The sequence below is a fragment of the Dromiciops gliroides genome, chromosome 6 (assembly GCF_019393635.1).
Source record: "Dromiciops gliroides isolate mDroGli1 chromosome 6, mDroGli1.pri, whole genome shotgun sequence".
Taxonomy (NCBI): domain Eukaryota; kingdom Metazoa; phylum Chordata; class Mammalia; order Microbiotheria; family Microbiotheriidae; genus Dromiciops; species Dromiciops gliroides.
In genome coordinates, this window is record NC_057866.1 from 246,840,245 (window position 1) to 246,856,689 (window position 16,445).

At 36.8% G+C, this 16,445-nt stretch overlaps 1 protein-coding gene across 2 annotated transcripts in view; it reads left to right on the forward strand.

Moving 5' to 3' along the window:
- BANK1 (B cell scaffold protein with ankyrin repeats 1) overlaps positions 1-16,445 on the forward strand; it is a 426,375-nt gene that overhangs the window by 57,987 nt on the left and 351,943 nt on the right. For both annotated transcript variants that reach the window (XM_043969578.1, XM_043969579.1), the window contains exon 2: positions 15,097-15,495. In XM_043969578.1, coding sequence (XP_043825513.1) covers positions 15,097-15,495 — 399 coding nt within the window. The remainder of the gene's footprint in view (positions 1-15,096; positions 15,496-16,445) is intronic.

Genomic DNA, 16,445 nt, shown 5'->3' on the forward strand with positions numbered 1-16,445 from the left:
TCTTTTACATTTCAGTGGAAAGCCATTCTGAAGTTATCTCCTATAATTTCTATGTGACTTAATGCCTTCCATGTTTGTTAAGTAAATGGAGTTGGGTCAGAGAAGGAAACTCTCGAGTAGAGAAGAGCAAAGGGACTCTAAATTGAGGAGTGAAGAGTTTAGATGTAAATGAAGGTTGCTCCAGGGGCTTGGGGGAGCCAGTGGTGGATTTAATTAGGGAGATAGGAGCATTGTTTGGAGTTTACCCTTCTTTCCAACCTCTCCTGTCAGTATTTCCACTCCTAGCAATGGAAATTTTACCGTGCACCATCTTGAAGGGTCAACGATGGGGGTAATGGGGAAGGTTAGGCCAGATGGATGGGAAAGGAAGGAGTCATAAGGGTGTTACAATAGATCTTAGAGGTATTTTTTCTACAACCCCACCTCTTTTTGACAGATGAAATAATTGAGTCCAAGAGAAGTAAAGTAACTTGCTTAATGTCACAGAGCTAGTAAGTAGTAGTGCCAGGTATCCTCTATCCTAATCCAATGTTCCTTCAGGATAGCAGGATGGAGAGAATGATTGTGGCTCCTGGGTGGCTGCAAGTAACTTGAGCATATGTAATTCAGGGACAGCATGTCCTGCCAATTCTTGATTATCCAAGCTAACAGGGCATCAGGAGAACATAAATAATTGAACTCCACAGATAATTAAAAATCTCATTTTGGCTGACAATTTCAGCTGGCTCCATCACTAGACTTATAAGAGCTGCCAAGATGATTAGAGTAGAGGGATTTGGGTTTCATCTTTCCCAGTCCTTATTCATTCCCTGATCGAGGAGGTTCTTAACCTGTGGTTCTATAGACCCTCGAAGGGGACTGGGCATAGATTTCAGTAGATCAGTGAATTTTTCAAATATTTTCATAACTCTTTCAGTGAGATTGTTTTCCCTTTTAATCCTATGTCTCCTATTTTGTGCCTTTAAAAACATGATTAAGAGAAGGGGTCCATAGACTTCACCAGACTGCCAAAGGTGAGGGATGAGAGAAAGAATTATTTCTCTCTTGTATTAATAACTATTGAATCAGGCCCAAGGTTTTCCCCCTTTTCTACTTCCTCATCCAGAAATCAGCCAGCATGGGAAATCTATCTCAAAAGACTTGCTGAGTAGATAAAACACCAGCCCTGGATTCAGGAGGATCTGAGTTCAAATCCAGCCTCAGTCACTTGACACACTAGCTGTGTGACCCTGGGCAAGTCACTTAACCCTCATTACCCCCTCCCAACACACACACACACAAAGACTTGCTGAACCAGGATAACTGAGATCTAATAAAAGACAGTAAAAGAAACGATAAGTTTTGGCTTATGGGTGCATTGCTACTCGTTTTGTTTGCTCAGACAGATCAGGAAAAATGTGGATCCTCCCTTTTCTCAGACAGGTAATATGGTGATTGATAAATATATTTGACCAAAACTTGGGTGATCTAAGTCATGTAACCTCAAACCCTCATTTTAATATAGCCTACCTGCCATTGTAATATTCATTCTTCTCATTAATTGTTAACCAATCAAAGTTGATTGCTACTCTCTGGAACAACCCCTTCTTCCAAGAGCATATAAATTGTGAGCTCACGACCATGAGGGGTCTTTGGCATTTGTTAGGGCAACCAACCACTTTTTATTAATAAACACAGTGTCATTATTGATAAAATGATGAATTACCCAGAGATTATATTGCTTGAACTTTTTAAATGCCACAGGGATAGGGACCATGACACACAAGAAACTTTGAGGACATCTCCTACCTTATAATGAAGGAGATGCTGACATGAGAAACCTCTGCAGAACTGATAGCTGGCTCTAACCATAAAAGAAGAAAATGATTTGACCGCAGAGTTCTGGCAATGATGAGTAAGGTACTTGGTACAAGAGATATAACATGGGTAGGATGGAATGAGTTGAAATTGAGTTGACTCACTATCCAATCATCTGTCTGAAGCTACAGTTTACTTTTGGTTTTGAGATAGCTTTTACACAGAAAATAATGTACTTTCACTACATAGAAGTTTAAATAGAATCTTTAAAATGCTATGATTCTAAATATTGGCAGGTACTAAAGTGTCTTGCATAACTGATAAAATATAGCTCAAATAAAAAAAAAGGCCAGGGTTTTTTTGTTGTTGCTGTTTTTTTCCTGTTTTTGTTTGTTTTCCCAGGGAAATATTCCCTTCTACTCTCTGGACTTCAAATGTTAACTTAACACAAGAGCAATCATTTGTCTTGCAATCATGCCCAAAGGCAGGGTAGATCACTAATGATCTAATTCCTACCAATGCATATCTTACAAGCAAAATTGAGTTACTAGGATGGGGAGCTAGGTGGTGCAGTGGGTAGAGCACCACTCACCAGCCCTGGAGTCAAGTGGACCTGAGTACAAATCTGACCTCAGACACATGCTAAATTAATAGCTGTGTGACCCTGGGCAAGTCATTGAACCCCAATTGCCTCATCCCCCTCCCCCCCAAAAATTGAGTTACTATGGCTAGAATGATGTGGACCAAAGTTTGCAAGGCCTTCTTGGATCATAGGGCCCAGAAAATTCTCCACCACCCCCTCCTTTTTTTTTTTTATTATAGTCACAAAAACTGAAATGCAAAGATTTGGACAGTGGAACTTGCTTTTAAATCAAATCAAGTTAGAAGCAAAATAAATTTTCATAGGTAATTTTATACAAAAAGCTTTGAATGTGACTATCTAGAAAAGAGCATGATTAAAGGTTCTTTCTTTTGTTGCCTTTCACTAATGATACTGATAGAAAAATATCCAGTTTTTGTTTTTTTGTTTGTTTTTTTTGGGGGGGGGGGGCAATGGGGGTTAAGTGACTTGCCCAGGGTCACACAGCTAGTAAGTGTCAAGTGTCTGAGGCTGGATTTGAACTCAGGTACTCCTGAATCCAGGGCCAGTGTTCTATCCACTGCTCCACCTAGCTGCCCCTTCAGTTTTGTTTTTGAAAAGAATATGATTTCTGAATTGCACTAGCATCCTTTAGGTCATTTGAGAAAGAATCTAAAAACATTTCAAATGAGATCAGCCTCTTTTTTTTTTTCAGGAAATCTGTAATCTGCAGGTAGGAGAGATTTTATAAAGCAATAACAACTCTCTAAATTCTCCAGGCTTAGAGAATACAATTATAGCAAAAATCCATTCACAAGCCAAGCATTTAATTTATTTGTGTATTTTGGTGTATTTTCAGCAACATCAGTGGTTCAGCAGACTCCCACACCCCCAGTCCACCCCCTCCACATTTATCCTTCAAACTAAATGAAATATGGGGAGTTATGGTTGAATGCATTCACTTACACATAAATTTAAACTTATTGCTAAATATATATTTTATAATCAATCTCATTTATCCCACCAAAGATTTTTACATATCAACTGTCTAAAGATTCTGTCAAATTCTATTAGGTTCCTGATGGGTTTTCTTGTCTTTCCTACAGATTCCTCCCTATCTAATTTGCTGCTCCTGAATAAATTTTCTTCATTGTGAGCTACTTCCCTTATGATTTCTTTCTCCTCTTTTTTCCTTCAAATACATAGAAGCAGAACTACTTGATGTCATCCTAGCTATTTGCTGCTCAATTATTTTGTTGTTGTTGTTGCTCTTGTTCAAGGTATAACCTTTCTTATATAATGAACTATTAAGAATGAAGAATTGGTGGTGGGGGGGTGGCAGCTAGATGGCACAGTAGACAAAGCACAGGCCCTGGATTCAGGAGGACCTGAGTTCAAATCTGGCCTTAGACACTTTATACTTACTAGCTGTGTGAACCTGGGAAAGTCATTTAACCCTCATTGCCCTGAAAAAAAAAAAAGTTGAACTTATGGCAAAACTTTGAAATGTTGTAGAACTTTTTTTTCACATTTGACTTTGTGTGTGTGTGTATATGTGTGAGGCAATTGGGGTTAAGTGACTTGCCCAGGGTCACACAGCTAGTAAGTGTTAAGTGTCTGAGGCCGGATTTGAACTCAGGTCCTCGTGACTCCAGGGCCGGTGCCCTATCCACTTTGCCATCTAGCGACCCCTGACTTTTTTTTTTTTAAATTAGAGAGTTAACAGGATAACATTGTACACAGTATCAATAACATTGTGTGTTGATCAACTATGATAGACTTGACTCTTCTAAGCAATACAATGGTCCAAGATAGTTACAAAGGACTCATGATGGAAAAATGCTCTCCAAATTCAGAAAAAAACAACAAACAAACCTGTAGAATCTAGAAACAGATTGAACCATACTATTTCTACATTTTTGTTTTCTGATATTTTTCCCTTTTGTTCTGATTCTTCTTCCACAGCCTGATTAATGCAGAAATATGTTTAATGTGAGTGTACATATATAACCTATATCAAATTGCTTGCTGTCTTGGGGAGGGAGAAAAATTTGGAACTAGAAATCTTATAAAAACAAATTTTGACAACCATCTCTACATGTAACTATAGAATAATAAAATACTTTTGGATTAAAAAATAAATTAAATACTTAATAATATGCTGTATTTGTAGATTTTCCTCTTTGAAATTTTGAATCGTTCGAAATTAATTTTGGTTGAAAGGTGATAATATACTTCAACTTGATAACAATTCAATTCAATAAATGCTTATTATGTATTATATTCAAGTCACTTTGCTGAGCATAAGACATCCAAAGAAATCCTATATACCAGAAAGACCTTATCCTCAAAAAGCTTTACCTGGGGAAGCCAGGAAAAGAGCACAAATGATGGATATGTACAAAGAACTCTGAGACAAGGCAGTAAAACTGCCACCAGAAATTTGAGGAAGGAAAGACCACTTTCATCTGAAGGGGTCAGAGAAGACTGCATGAAGCAAGTACCACCGGAGTTAATTTTTGAAGGAAGGAGAAGGGAGGGGAAGTGGAAGACAAGAGGGGATTAATTAATTTCAGATAAAGTCCAGGATAGTCTAAGCAAAGGCCCAAAGACATCAGTGAGCAGTGAAGAGGAAGTGGAAATCAATTGGGGCTAAAATGTTGAGTCTGGGAAAAGTAGAAAAGGGGAAATTAAATGCCAGAATTAGGAGTTTACACCTTATTCCAGTCAGTGGGGAGCCACTGACAATTTGGAGTAGAGGAATGGGTAATGGATGGTGTGGGCTTAAAGCCAGATTCCCTTTTATATATGTTAACTGGTAGAATGAAAAACTAATTAGACCTCCATTTGCAATGAAATACTTGCAATAAATAATAAAATACTAAAAAATAGAATAAATTAAATTAAAATAAATTTTAAAAATAATTGAAATAAAAGTGTATTAAAGTGTGTAAGCAATAACCTCCTCTAAGAACCAACCACTAAGCTGAGTTTTAGAGGTTCCAATATAGGCCTTATGACAAGGTTCCCTCTAGTCATCTGACAGGCCCTCATCAATCAATTAGCACTGCCCTTGTAATTGATGAACATAATTTTAAATGCAGAAGCCAGTCCTAGTCTTGTTCTGGAAGCAGGCTGATGGCTGGGGCATCTGCTGTGTTTTTTTATACTTCTCTCTATGAGTATTTCTAAGTTGTTTGTGACATAATATGATTGATAATCATAAATTACTGATAAAATTCCTCATAATATTTTTTCATTAGAGATCTTTCTTATCAGAACTTTCACACATGTGGATTAGTTGCTTAAGAATATACAGATTTTGTTTACTACATCGTATCATACAAGTGTATTGTATTATTGAAAAACAATTTATAAAAAAAAAACAACTAGGGGGCAGCTAGGTGGTGCAGTGGATAGAGCACCAGCCCTGGATTCAGGAGGACCTGAGTTCAAATCCAGCCTCAGCCACTTGACACTTACTAACTGTGTGACCCTGGACAAGTCACTTTACCCTCATTGTCTCACAAAAAAAAAAAAAACCAATAACATAAACATTTTCATTTAAAGAGGAACCGCAGGCCAAAGCTAATCTTCATCCATCTCCAGGCCAGCCAAATTGGCAAGAACTTCCTTCCTCCCTTTCAGCCTTTTTGTGTTGTCTTTTCCCACCTGAATTTAATCTGCTTGAGAATATGGACTACCTTTCTTTCAACTACTATTTTTATTAGTAAGCACTTACCTAGTGCTTGTTAACTGACTGACTAATTTACCAGGAAGGTTACTTTGTCAGCACAGTAATAGATTATGTGGAGAAGGGATAGTCTGGAAGCAAGAAGGCCAACTATTAATATAGTCCAGTGGGGAGATATGAGGACCTGAACTCACATAATTGCAATAGAAGGGGGAAAGTTAAGATACATAGGAGAGACATTACAGATGTGGAATCAATAGCACTTAGCAAGTGTTTGGAAATATAGGTTAAAGAGAGGAAATTGTCAAAGACAAGTAACTTAGAAGCTAGGCTGATTGAGAATGTGGTAATTCCATCAATAGAAAAAGAGAAGTTAGGGGTATGATAAATTGTAAGGTAGATTATACATTTAGGGTTTTTTTTTTTTGTGGGGCAATGATAGTTAAGTGACTTGCCCAGGGTCACACAGCTAGTAAATGTCAAGTGTCTGAGACTGGATTTGAACTCAGGTCCTCTTGAGTCCAAGGCCAGTGCTTTATCCACTGCGCCACCTAGCTGCCCCCATACATTTAGTTTTGGATGAATTGAATTTGATGTCCTAGTGGGACATCCAGTGAGGATAGTTTTAACCATGTAGCTCTGGGAAGAAGTTAGTTATGGAGGTATCGATTTATAAGTTATCTATTTCGAAGTAATCATTGATGCTAAGGGAGTAGATGCTTTCTAAAATCCATAGCTGGGGGGCAGCTAGGTGGCGCAGTGGATAAAGCTCTGGCCCTGGATTCAGGAGTACCTGAGTTCAAATCCGGGCTCAGACACTTGACACTTACTAGCTGTGTGACCCTGGGAAAGTCACTTAACCCCCACTGCCTTGCAAAAAAAAAAAATTTTTTTTAATTAAAATCCATAGCTGGAAGGGATCTTAGACATCATCTATTTAAGGGGGTTTTTAACCTGGGTTCATAGATAGATTTATGGTGATTCATGATCTTGAATGATAAAAAAATAGCTTTATTATCAATGACTGTTATGGTGGTTTTATAATTCTGTGTATTTTTAATATTTTTAAAATCATTATCCTGAGTTTATAGGCTTCTTCAGACTTCCAAAGGGATATGCCACGCAGAAAATACCCCAAACCCCTGATCTAGTTTAGTTCTCTTTTTATAGATAAGAAAGCAAGTCACAGAGACATGAAGTCATACAAAGGTCATGCAAGTAATAAATAGTAAAGCCATAATCCAAACCCAAACCCAAATCTGCTGGTGTTCTATTTGAGATCAGAAAAGAGAGTGTAAAGAGAAAAGACATCTGTGGGTAGAACTTCAGGGGATACCTAATTTAAGGGATTGGAGGAGAATGAGGAGCCATCCAAAAATAGCCAATGAAAGAGCAGTCTGAGAAGTAGTAAAGCCACAAGGGTACATTGTCATGAAAACCAAAGGAAGAAAAAACAGGAGTGGTCCAATTTCATAGGCCACGGGGGCATGGAGAATGATAAATACAGGAAATGATCATTGGACTTAAATATAAAGAAGCTATTAACTATCTTAAAGAAAGCTATTTCAGAAAAGTTATGGAGACCAAAGTCATATTGCTAGGGGCTGAATAGTTGAGTGGTGAGAAGACAGAGAAGTGGAAGCAGTGGATATAACAACTCTTTCTGTAAGTTGGCAATGAAAAGGATATCAGATGGAGAGGAGAGAGGGATCTAGATGGAAAAAGATGAGGCCCAGAAATGGGAATGATAAATATGATAGGATGGAATATCCTTTGAAAACTAGGACAAGCCCAAGCAAATTTGGAGAATGGGACTTGGTTAGAGAGAAAGGGTTCATGGGAAGTCAAGACAAGGCTAAATTTTACTGTAAATAAAGTTGAATTAGTTTAAGTTTGTCATTAGGGTATCTTCATTCCTCAGCAATCCCACTTTTCTTTTGTTCCACAGTACTCTCATTTGCAACCAGTTCCAGAGGGTGACTGGATTGACTTTTTCCCTACTTTTTGTTACCCCATTACTATACTAATCCCCATTCCCTTTGCTTTTGGTTGAACTATTTTCTGAATGATTACTCATAGTTTAATTGGATGTTCCTAAGGGATAGTCAGAACTTCAGAGACCTGGCCAGGCACTAGGTATAATGATTTTTGGTCAAGGAACTTTTCCTAGTAAAATCACACCCTTTCCAACTTCACTTAAGGCCAATTCTTATGGTGATGTCTTTAAATTTTCCCTTCTACTTACCCGCTCAAACCAACAACAACTACAACAAATCAATATTTACCATATAATACTTAAAAGCTAAGGATTCAATTATGGCATTTGGAATAGTTCATTTAGGAAGGTACAGTGACCTAGAACTGTGATTTCATTAGGATGGGGAATGAAGGAGTGAGGGCAGCTCCCCTACCAATGGAGAGAGTACCAAGGTGTTAAGTGATTTATAAATATATAGGATTATAGAGTTAGAGCTTAAAAGGATTTAAGAGACATAGGGAGGCATAATGAGTAACATGCAAAATGAGCGACTTGGATTAGACAAGTGCTTTAGACCCTTCTGTTTCCAAAATCTTTTGTTCCTATGTTCGTTCACTTTTCATTCCTCTGTGCTGAAAAGTTGTTTTGCTTTAAGATGGTGAAACAGCTTGAAAAATATTTTGTCTCCCACTCTTCAGTGCAGCTTTTTTTAGGAAGGACATATAAACTAATGCACTATGTAAAATTAGATCATTGAGCAGCCGCACATGAAAATGCCTTGGTTATCTGAAAACCCAGGTTTGGGGCTAAACCGTCCATGCTGTTAGGCATAGTAGCTAGATTTCTGATTTAATTGGTTTAAGAAACTCCCAAGTTAAGGAAACTTGCTTTACCACTGCAGGTCAACAATCTTCCTTCTTAGAGATTTATAGTTTTAGAAAGTTGCCTGGAACACTGAGAGGTAAAGTGATTCATCCAAAGTCAAAAAGCCAGGAATGCCAAAGGTAAGATTTGAATCCTGGTCATCATGACTTCAATGTCTGCTCTTTCTCCATGATAGTTAATTCCACTAAGCCAAGATGCCTTTGATCACCCAAATCTTGCTTCCTTATACCTGTCACTTCCCTTTTATTAAACAGGGATTATAGAAGACCGCAATTATTAAAACTTCTAGGTTTTTTTTTATTTTCATATAAACCTCTCTTGAGAAGTACAGTGATGTGCTGAATAGTGCAAATAATGAATTCCTTGAAGTAGATGCATGTATTGGAATTCATTCTATTAAAAGTGACAATTCTATAAAATATGGGAATTAGCTCCAGCCCAATGGAAATAGGCAATGCAAATTTCAATAATAGAACCAATTCAGAGACTTCAGGGGAATTTTATTTCTACTAATCAGGACCCAGGTGTGGTTCTTCCTGACCCCTGCATTTGCAGTTAATAAAAATCTCAATTCAAGACTTTCATGTATGTCTATTGCTCTGTATCTTATTTTAAACCCATTGTTTGAATCCACTGAAATAATTTTGAATCTTCACTCTGTCTATAGAGAATTCTACCAAAAATGACCTGGTTTCAAAATGCTGCCACCAAATAGTTATCCCTCCTTAATTTGTAAACCAACCATTATCTATTGTGAGAAATTATAGAATAGGGCTTATCCTTCACTGAAGCTCAAAATCAGTGCCCAATTTTGGCTGGATTTATAAAGGCTGTACTACTGGGACACAGATTTTAAATGGGCCCCTCAGGACTTTTAGAGCAAGGGCCTTCATGACCATTGGCCAAGGACCAGCCTGGCTAATATGGAAGAGCTTAGCTTCAGAATGGCATCTGGTGATGACATTTCTTGAATATTGTGACTCATCATAACTGTTTACCACAGGTATATCTGTGTCTGTGAGAAGGGTTTTCTTACATGGACTCACACTGGCAAAATTCCTCATCCTTCAAACATGGAAGCATAGGATTTACGACCTAAAACGTATTTGACTTTGCTAATAAAATTAAACACTGGGTAAAAGAGAGTAGAAAAATAGAGATTAGCAGGCATCTGGGATGAGTTTAATTTCTACAGCTGAAAAAATTTAGGTCTGAGTCTCTTAGCATTTGTGACAAAAAGTGAATTATACAGGTTTACATAATTTTTTACTATATTCAAAGAAAGTAAGCAAGTCCATCCTTGGGGGAAAACATTCCTGGTGCTGGATTCATGGAGGAATTTATCACATGGATCTTTTTAGGAAGCACATGGGATAACAATCCAAAAAAGTCTTTAAAAACATGTTACAAAACAACCCAGAAAAATATTGAAATGGATGTTGCTTGTATTGTACTTGTAATAAAAAAACCTAAAGGAATAAAAATATGGCTTTTTTAAAACCTTGGTATAATTTATTTACATACTTAATCTTATTTTGGGGGATATTTTTTAAAATATATCTCTCTCTGCTCTCTCTCATGAGCCATCTATTAGAATAAAGATTTTAAAAGAGTCATTCATATAAATAGAAATATAAAAAAATTTCAGCCAAATAAATCAAAATGTCAAGTGTGCCTGACAACAAATGCAGTATTTCAGGGTGTGTTTCCCCCCTACTTCTTCAGAAGGGTAAGAGTTGGCCATATATATTGTGATATGTACATGGTCTTCAATTTTAATTTTTTTACTGTTTTTCCATTTATATTATTGAAAGCATTATGCTTATCATTTTACTGATTCTGTTTATTTCACTCTTCATCAGTTCATATATTGCAAGTCTTACTATGCTTCTGTATTAGCTCATATTCCATGATTTGTTTAGCCATTTCCCTTTTGTTCAACACCTACTTTTTTTCTAATTCTTCACTATGACAAAAAGTGCTTTTATTAATATTTTAGTGTATGTGGAAATAGTATGGAATCTTATCTTGGTGAAAGCAATTCTATATAGGGAACTAAGCTTATATGGTCTGGTATATATCAATTTCTGATTAACTTAATAATTTGACAGAACATTGGAGATCTAGAAAACAGATAGTTAACTTGTTAATTGGGATATCTTTCTCAAATAGCAAACTTCTTAAATGAGGTTTTGTCAAATGCCGGGGTGTATTCAATATCATATTTGCAATTTCTGATGAGGGCCTGAAGTATTGATATTTTGTGTTGTCAATTAAAGATGGATTCCTTTAGGACTATAAGATATAGCATGGGAAGGGATCATCTAGCCAACCCCCTTGATTTTATAGCTAAGAAAACAAAGCCCAGATGGGATGAGGTCTCACAGGTACTAAACAGCAGAACCAACATGATGGTTCAGGTCTTTTGACACCAGACACAGGGCTCACCAAGCAGGACTAGTCCATTCCCATAAGTGACTCAGGCCAGAAAAAGCATTGCTCTCTCTCTCTCTCTCTCTCTCTCTCCTCCATTTCTATGATCCTCCCTCTATTGTTCTCTGTTTCTCTTTGTCTCTCTTCCCCCTTTCCCTTTTCCTTTTCCCCCCCCATCTCTATGATCATTTCTCTTCCTCTATACCACTGTCACCTTCTCTGTCTCCTCTCTATCTGTGTTATGTCTGTTTGCCTGCCTGTCTGTCTCTCTTTCTCCCCCCTATCTCTATAACCCTCTCTCTGTTGCTCTCCCTTTCTCTCTCCCCCTTCCCTTTCTCTTTCTCCCCCATCTCTATGATCCTCTCTCTGTCTCTCTGTATCTTTATTTCTTTGTCTTTGTCTCTCAGTCTCTCCCTGTCTCTGTCTGTTTCTCTTTGTTTGTGTGTATGGGGGGGTGTGTCTGTCTGTCTGTCCATCTCTCACACACACACATGAAAGAAGGGTAACAGAAGGCAGGTAACATGCTATTATAAAAATTAGCAGATGGGACACGTAGGTGGTGCAGTGGATAAAGCACCAGCCCTGGATTCAGGAAGACCTGAGTTCAAATCCAGCCTCAGACTCTTGACACTTACTAGCTGTGTGACCCTGGGCAAGTCACTTATTGTCCCACCCCCAAAAACTAGCAGAGAGACTAGACAGAGTTCTGCATGAGTAACTCCCTCTACACAGGTTCTCCTGAAATTTAGAGAGTTGCCTAAAGCACCAGGTTAAGTGATTTGCCTGTGGACAGACACACACACACACACACACACAATATATATATATATATGAGAGGAGATAGCTGAGCACAGGTTTTCTTGGTTCTAAGGTCTGTGGCTAGCTAATGGTTCTCAGTACTATTCTTTTTTTTTATTTTTTATTTTTTTTTAGTGAGGCAATTGGGGTTAAGTGACTTGCCCAGGGTCACACAGCTAGTAAGTGTTAACTGTCTGAGGCTGGATTTGAACTCAGGTACTCCTGAATCCAGGGCCGGTGCTCTATCCACTGAGCCACCTAGCTGCCCCAGTACTATTCTTGCATACATTGAAAATAGAAGAAGCAAGGGAAATCCTATGCTTTTAGAGAAATTTTCTCTTGCATGCTGATATTTGACTTTGTCAAATTCCTCCTGATAAGCATGATTTTTAGGTTTGTTAGGGTTTTTTAATCCAATCAAATGCTTGAAGGAAAAGAGCTGAAAATATGCTTCTTTATATCTGTATGAATATACATCCATATGTATGTATATGTATATATACATGCTTATTTCTATACACACACACACACACACACACACATATATATATATATATATATATACATCAATCTCTAAAATATTTACGAGAACTTGTTCATATCAAATTTTAGCAAATGAACAATAGGACTAATGGTCACAAGCAAAATTAGACAATTATCTTGGGAGGAGAAAAAAAGAGTGAGGAGAGGTGATAATTCCCCAATCTCAGTTTACCATGACATTAGAACTCACAGACTAGAGAAAAAAAAAATTTTGTTCCATCACATTATCTGTAAAAACATTGAGCAATATAATGGTTGCTTTTTTAGTGATTATATCAAAATTGATGTCTATGTATTTGTCATTTCTAACCCTATTCTGGCCATCCCTTTCTCCAGTACAATTCTTCAGTTTTTCCTCCACTGGTAACTGGTTAAAATACTATAATAATGAAGGAATAAGTTACACAATCTTTCTCCATGATGGACAATAAAAATGTGGATCTTCAAAAATGTCAGTAATCATATGAAGAGAAGAAAATCTTATAACCTATGTTGTATAAATGCAATGGGAGAATTTTGATTTATGATTTCATTACTAAGCTATAGTTAATCTTGTTCTGTTGATGATTTTTTTCTTATTTATTTCATGAAAGGCAGTTGTTGATATGAATGTTCTTCAGATTAATGAGTTTGGGATGGATACTAAGTTTTATGAGCTAATGAATAATTAGTATATTGTTTATTGGATAATAACATCATTTAATAGCTTTTTATGGTAGAATTTTCAGAATGAGCTTGGACTTACTGGGTGCTTACGAGATATATATATATATATATATATATATATATATATATATATATATATATATATATATATATATATATATATATATATATATATATATATTGCTATTTGTTTTGTTTTTCCAGCCTAGAAATTTCTATTTTTAATAGAACATTTTCAAATGACATGATTACAGCTCTCAATAGCCATTTGCCTTGATTATGATTAAAACATTTTTAATGAAAGCATTCTGATTCTTGTGTTACAATTTCATCCTTTATTATTTCATTGCATTGCCCATGCATGCTGCCAAGTGTAAATGAGACCAGCCACTTTTTTTTTAAAAAAAGGTACTTTCCCTTTGCCAGTTAACTATGTAAGTTTGTTTCATGTAGATCAAGTGCAAAGCCACTAGTTTATTCAAGAACTCATGGAGGAACAGTAAGATCACTGAGGCCTCGGGGTATCATATTCACAAAAGGAGAAAAAGAAAGAATAAATGGAAAGGCATTTATTAAATGCTTATTTTATGTAAAAATTAAATAAATAAGTTGGAGGAAATCTATGAGAATAAAGAAAATGTGTATCTTAAAGTTTGTGCATCAACTCCATCCCTAGATTCATGTAAAAGATAAAATAGTGTCATCTAGAAAAGAGAAACCTGAAGCAAAATGTTGTTTCTCTATATATCACATCACAAGATATTGTGATTTTCTTAAGCACTTATATAAGATAAGGGATAAAGAATGGGAAGTATTGTGGAAGAATTCCAGTCTAATTCTCTCATTATTTTCCATTGTGTATTGTAACTGAGTGGAGTGAGTGCAAGAACCATAGTTGTTTGTGTGTTTGAGCATGAGTGTGCGTTCTATACCATTATAGGAATTTTTAAATGCTTTTTAATTAAATCAATTTTGTATAAAGAGGTAGTGTGTAGGAGAAATATGTGAGTGTGATATAACTCCATAAAATAATGGAACAAGGACAAAAATGGGCATTGTTCTCTGGAGAAGTGATTAAAGTTGGAGATATTGAATGGGCAGTATAAGACATAGCAAAGGAAGGGAATTAACATTTATATGTGCCTAATTAGTATGAGGTATTGTATTGAGTTTGTTTGTTTATTTGATTTTTTTTTTGCAAATATCTTATTGTTTTCTTACAACAACCTTGGGAGTTTGTTACTATTATTATCTTCATGTTACTGTTGAGGAACCTGAGGTTACATGAGTTGCCTAGAGTCATAAGCTAATAAATGACTAATACCAGATTTGAACTGTTTGTCTTGTAGCCAAGCCAGCACTCTATTCACTGTGGCACCAGCTTCACTCTCTAGTATAGGCTCATCAAAAGGAGAGATTGTACCAGCCTGACTTAGAAGGAGTTTTATCCCCTCTTACAATAATGAAAATGTTTTGCTTTAAATGGTGATATGAGTATAGGGAATAAGTATGGACACTGTCCCTTTTGGGTTAGGGTTAGGGTTAGGGTTGGCGATCCCTAACCCTAATCCTACTATGATGGAGTCTACTTAATTTTGGTCACTGCAACAAATAGTTGGGAATATTTCCTGGATGTTATTCAGAGTTCCCAAAAGAGGACACTTTAATGAGTAGCCAGCATTTCAAATCCTAGAAGATGACTTGTGATTTTTCTTTTCCCAGAAAACATAAAGGACTTGCTGGTGTTATATGAAGAGGAAGCTGAGGAATGGGCTGTGTACTTCAGAGATGTCCTCCTCCACATTGTGAAGATGGAGGCGATGCTTTTATATAGCTTGGCCAACTCCTCTGCCCGGCATTTGGAACAGCTTGGCTTAAACTCCTACAAATGTAAACTACTGATATTATCAAATAGCCTCCTGAAAGGTCTGACCCCTAGGAAATGCCGTTTCTTGGACACACTGCTCCATTCCCCAGAGAGTGTGGTCATCCTGCTCTGTGGAGTAAAGAGTTCAGATGAACTTTATGAATTATTAACCATCTCCCCAGGCAGCCTAGAGATCTCCACTGAGCAAGAGCCGGAAGATTACATCTCAGTTATCAGGAGTGTCATACAAAGAGGTACTGTTCGTCTAGTCTCCTTAATTTTAAATTCAGTTATGTTTCTTTTAGCCAAAGAATAAATTATGAAGTTAAGTCTAAAAAGAAAGGAAAAAACCATATTATTAAATGATATAGTACTATTCCTTTTGATGTAATCAAAGCTAAGCTTTTGTATGCATTCTGCCTAAGCCTTGCTACTAAGTTAAAAAGAATGTCTATCTTTTTTTTTTCTTTTTTTTTGGTGAGGCAATTGGGGTTAAGTGACTTGCCAAGGGTCATGCGGCTAATAAGTGTCAAATGTCTGTGGCCGGATTTGAGCTCAAGTACTCCTGACTCCAGGGCTGGTGCTCTATCCACTGCACCACCTAGCTGCCCCCCACCCCTATCTTTTTTGATAGCCCTATAAATGATCAATGCCTTTTAGGCTTGAGGCAGGGAGGGTTCCTTCATTAGCTGACCCTTTCTGACTCATTTTTTGCCTTTATTGAGGATGGGTATGACCAATAACTGTGCCATGGGGGTGGGACTGGAATCAGAGCTACCAAAGACAGAAGTTCTGATAATGACTTAATAATCATAAACTTTTAAATTTTTAAAATTATAACTTTTGATTTCATATCATATTTACTTCCAAATACAATTCTCCACTCTCCCCAATCCTTATAATGAATAATTAAAAAGGAAAAAGTAAGTTGAGCAAAACCTAATAACACATCAACTGACTCTGAGGGCATATGTTTTATCCTGTGCCTGTAGTCTGCCATTTCTATAAGGGAGGGAGGTACATTTTCTTATCTCTTTTCCAGGGCTAAACTTTAGTCATGCTTTCACCTCTAAATGGCTCAACTCTTGGCTATATGCTATAAAAATTGATGTCATGAATATTTGCCCTTTTTTTCTAGTATGGATCTGTATTCTCAATGTTATAGTTACTTTTCAGAGAGTAAATCCCATCTACTAACTCAGAT